This window comes from Merops nubicus, unplaced genomic scaffold (genome assembly GCF_000691845.1).
Source record: "Merops nubicus isolate BGI_N331 unplaced genomic scaffold, ASM69184v1 scaffold16231, whole genome shotgun sequence".
Taxonomy (NCBI): domain Eukaryota; kingdom Metazoa; phylum Chordata; class Aves; order Coraciiformes; family Meropidae; genus Merops; species Merops nubicus.
This window is the reverse complement of record NW_008587733.1, coordinates 494-4,077: the sequence shown is the minus strand read 5'-3', so window position 1 is coordinate 4,077 and position 3,584 is coordinate 494. Positions and strand designations below refer to the sequence as shown.

Here is a 3,584-nt window from a genome sequence, read left to right as displayed (position 1 = left end):
GGGAGCCCAGCATCTTGGTGGTGTCCTCCTGCACGGCCAGGCGCAGGCGGTCCCCCAGGCCGCTCACCAGGGCCTGCAGGCTCTCGTAGGACTGGGACAGGCGCCTCACCTCCTCCTCCAGCCGGTCCAGGCGGTCCCCAAAGAGGCCGGGCAGCTTCCTGCCTGCACGGGGGAAGGAAGGGAGAGGGCAGGGTCAGGGCTGGTGCCTCCCCTCCCCTCCTTCCACTCCCCTCCTCCGCCGGCCTTTCAGATTTTCTCGGCTGTCTTCTAGATTTCAGTCCTTTCCCATACCAGTGAACGTTATCATGGAATCACAGAATGGTTTGGGTTGGAAAGGACCTTAAAGATCATCTCATTCCAACACCCCCTGCCATGGACAGGGACACCTCCCACTAGACCAGGTTGCTCACAGCTTCATCCAACCTGGTCTTGAATACAGCCAGTGATGGAGCATCCGTCCCCCCTGTTTAAATTAGCTCCTGCCTCCCTCTTACTGCCAGTCCAGTGAGCTATCAGACCACCCCTCCTCCTTTCCTCTACATTTCCTCTAAAGCTGATCAAGAAATCCTCCTTCTTCTGGGGATCAAGCCCTCTGCTCCCAAGCTCAACAGCAGGTGATGAGAACAGCCCAGGGGAGTTTTGTCTCGAGAAACACTCTGTTGGCCCCCAAATTAATGGAAAAATGTTTTAAAGTAATGAGGAAAAGGCAATTTCGAAGCAGCGTGTTTTGAAAGAAACTAGATTTAAAAAGCAAGTGACTCTCAAAGCAATCAACTGTCAGGTCTCTGATTAGGAAACCCATCAGCCACTGAAGGTTTGCCAAATTCATGCCCTGTGCTGGAACAGAAAGAATGGGGAGGTTTGAGAGCGTGCTGGTGGGGTGGGGGGGTGAGGAACAGGATCTCACCATATTGATTCTTCTTTGGTCCTGGAAACAGGTCAGGGTGGCTTTTTGGATAGGGAGGAAGCCTGGGGAGAGGAAACATCTTTTGTCCAGGAGGCATTTTGGGGCTGGGGTGCTGGGGCAGGAGGCCGGGCTGGTCGGTGGGGCTGTCGTGGCACCCTTCTCCCATGAAGCCTGGGCAGCACCTCCAGGCCAGCTCCGTCACCGTCCTGTAGCCAATCTTGTACCTGGGCCTGAAGAAGGTGTGGTACCTTTCCAGGAGAGGGGAGGAAGGAGGAAAACAGTTTAGAGAAGCCATCTCAACATCCAGCAATAAAAAGTGGGGTCACGGGTCCTGTCTGGGGGTGGGAAATCCCCCTGGCTCAGCCCCACGTGCTGTACCTACAGCCCGTGACCCACCTCCTGCAAGAGCTCTTGGTGCCCCACAGCTCAGTGGAGCAGTAGTGTCCACCCAGGGACACAGCCCACAAACCAGCACTCCAGAAACCTCTCCAGGGCTGGACCACGAGGTGCATGGTGAGAGAAGAGATCCCCAAAACGTTGGTGACACGAGATAAGCCTGAGAAACAGGCTGGTGGTAAGGAGGGGCTATCTGAGCAGAGCCATTATTTATGGCTCTGTGGTTTCTGGAGATATTTCTTGTTGGGTTTGTTTTTCTTTTTAACCTGGGACTCCCACTGTTAGCTAAGAAAAGCAGCTCTGAGCGTGTTGCTTTGGTCTCTGGCCCAACAGATGACCACTGTGACAGATGCCACACAGTCTGGCAACTTTTGGCCCAGGTGAGCACAGGATGAAATGAGGGAAGTGACTCCAAAACCCCTGTGAGCTCGGATCACATCCAGGAGGGGTTTGTGCTGCCTGGGGGTGTGTTCTGCACTTTGAATTGACACAGAGAATTCCTCGTGGGGTAAAAAGCAGGACACCTTCTCTGTGTCACACCAGCCTCTGCAGAGGAGCCCAGAGCCCTCTGGCCTCTCCAAACTCTTCTCCTCCTGCTTCCCCAAGGCAAAATAGTTTTTGCAGTTGCACAACCATCATCTGATGGCCCCAGCACGTGGAAGAAACAAGTTTCCCTCTCGTGCATGGATGCAGCATCTGAGGCTGGGCAGAAAGTTCAGCTGCAGGTCCAGCTGCATCCAGAACCCTCCTGGATTTTGCCTGAAGGGGCTGAGGATTGGACACCACAGAGCTGGGAGAGGCTTTGGGGATCTCCTCCATGGGTACCACCAACAGCAGGATGTCCTGTAGCACCCAAAAGCTGCTAAAGCACTTGTGATGGGAGGAAGGAAAGAACCATGGGCGAGGGGATGGCACAGCCCTTCCCTGCTGGGAGAGGCTTCCTGGGGCACCCATGTCCCAGCTGGCTGCAACATCCTGGGGTGGTGCCACAGGAGGGCTGCCTGTGGCTTCCTCATTTATTTCTGATGAGGGATGAAGCTCCTTTGAAGCTCCTAAAGGACATGGAGGTGCTGGAGTAGGTTCAGAGAAGGGCAACAAGGCTGGTGAGAGGGGTGGAAAACATGCCTTAGGGAGCCTGGCTGAGGGAACTGGGGGTGTTCAGTCTGGAGAAGAGGAGACTGAGAGGTGACCTTATTGCTCTCTACAGCTACCTAAAAGGAGGTTGGAGTGAGGCTGGTGTGGGTTTGTTCTCCCAAATTACTGATGATAGGACAAGAGGAAATGGCCTCAAGTTGCAGCAGGGGAGGATTCGATTGGATATTGGGAAGAATTTCTTCCCTGAGAGAGTGGTCAGGCCCTGGAAGGGGCTGCCCAGGGAGGTGGTGGAGTCATCACCCTGGAGGGGTTCAAAAAACGAGTAGATGCAGCACTTGAGGCTGTGATCTAGTGGTTAGGGAGATGCTGGGAGGAAGGCTGGACATGATGATCCTGGAGGTCCTTTCCAACCACAGTGATTCTATGACTTTATGATTTCTTCTCCCTCTTGCCAGATCCCATCTTGCCTCCTCCCAGCACCGCTGCCCTGCCAGTGACTGTGCCAGCCAGGAAAACACCCTCAGCCCCTTTCCCTGCCCTCTGCAAAGTGCCTTTCATGGTCAGAAAGGCAGCACAGGGGCTCGGGAGCCTGAGGAGAGCTGCACCCTGAATCTGAGGGGGGGGGAAATCCACTCTGTCCCCCATACTCACAGCACTTTCCCTGGGCACTTGGGTCCCCAGCTGCACTTGTGGTACTCAGCCTTGACGTAGCTCTCAGCCCCATCCTGCAGCGTGCACGTCACGTTGCGCTGCACCACGTAGGCACAGTAGGTCCTAGGGGGAAGCACAGGAGATGCCATCACCCCCTGCCCCAGCAGACAGCAGCACCCCAACCACCCACCCTGCCCCAGGCGGGTCTGCCCGCCCTGCTGGCGAGGTGGCCAGGAGCTGGTGGGACCCCTCAGCTCCTGAGGAGGGGACGTGCCCCACGCCACCCACTGAGGAGGGGGACAGGGAGTGGGGAGGGAGCCGAGTCCCCCCATGCCCAGCCTGTCCCCTGGGCAGGCAGGTGCTCCTGGACTGGCCAGGCTGGGCAAGTTGGCTGCTGCTCCTGGTGGCCCCAGGCTCCGAGAGCCTCCACCGGCCCCACAAAGGTGCCACCCCCAGCAATGAGGAGCTTTGTCCTGAGTCCAGGGGGATCCAGGCATCTCTCCTGAGCTAAGGGGGTGCAGCTAAACCCCTGCAA

General features: G+C 56.6%; 1 protein-coding gene across 1 annotated transcript in view; it reads right to left on the bottom strand.

The window, feature by feature from the left end:
• LOC103781328 (EMILIN-3-like) overlaps positions 1–3,172 on the bottom strand; it is a gene marked incomplete at its 5' end in the record, with an annotated part of 8,858 nt that extends 5,686 nt beyond the window's left edge. The window contains 3 exons of the mRNA XM_008949039.1: positions 2–162; positions 908–1,155; positions 3,050–3,172. Coding sequence (XP_008947287.1) covers positions 2–162; positions 908–1,155; positions 3,050–3,172 — 532 coding nt within the window. The remainder of the gene's footprint in view (position 1; positions 163–907; positions 1,156–3,049) is intronic.
• Positions 3,173–3,584: the final 412 nt, after the last annotated feature.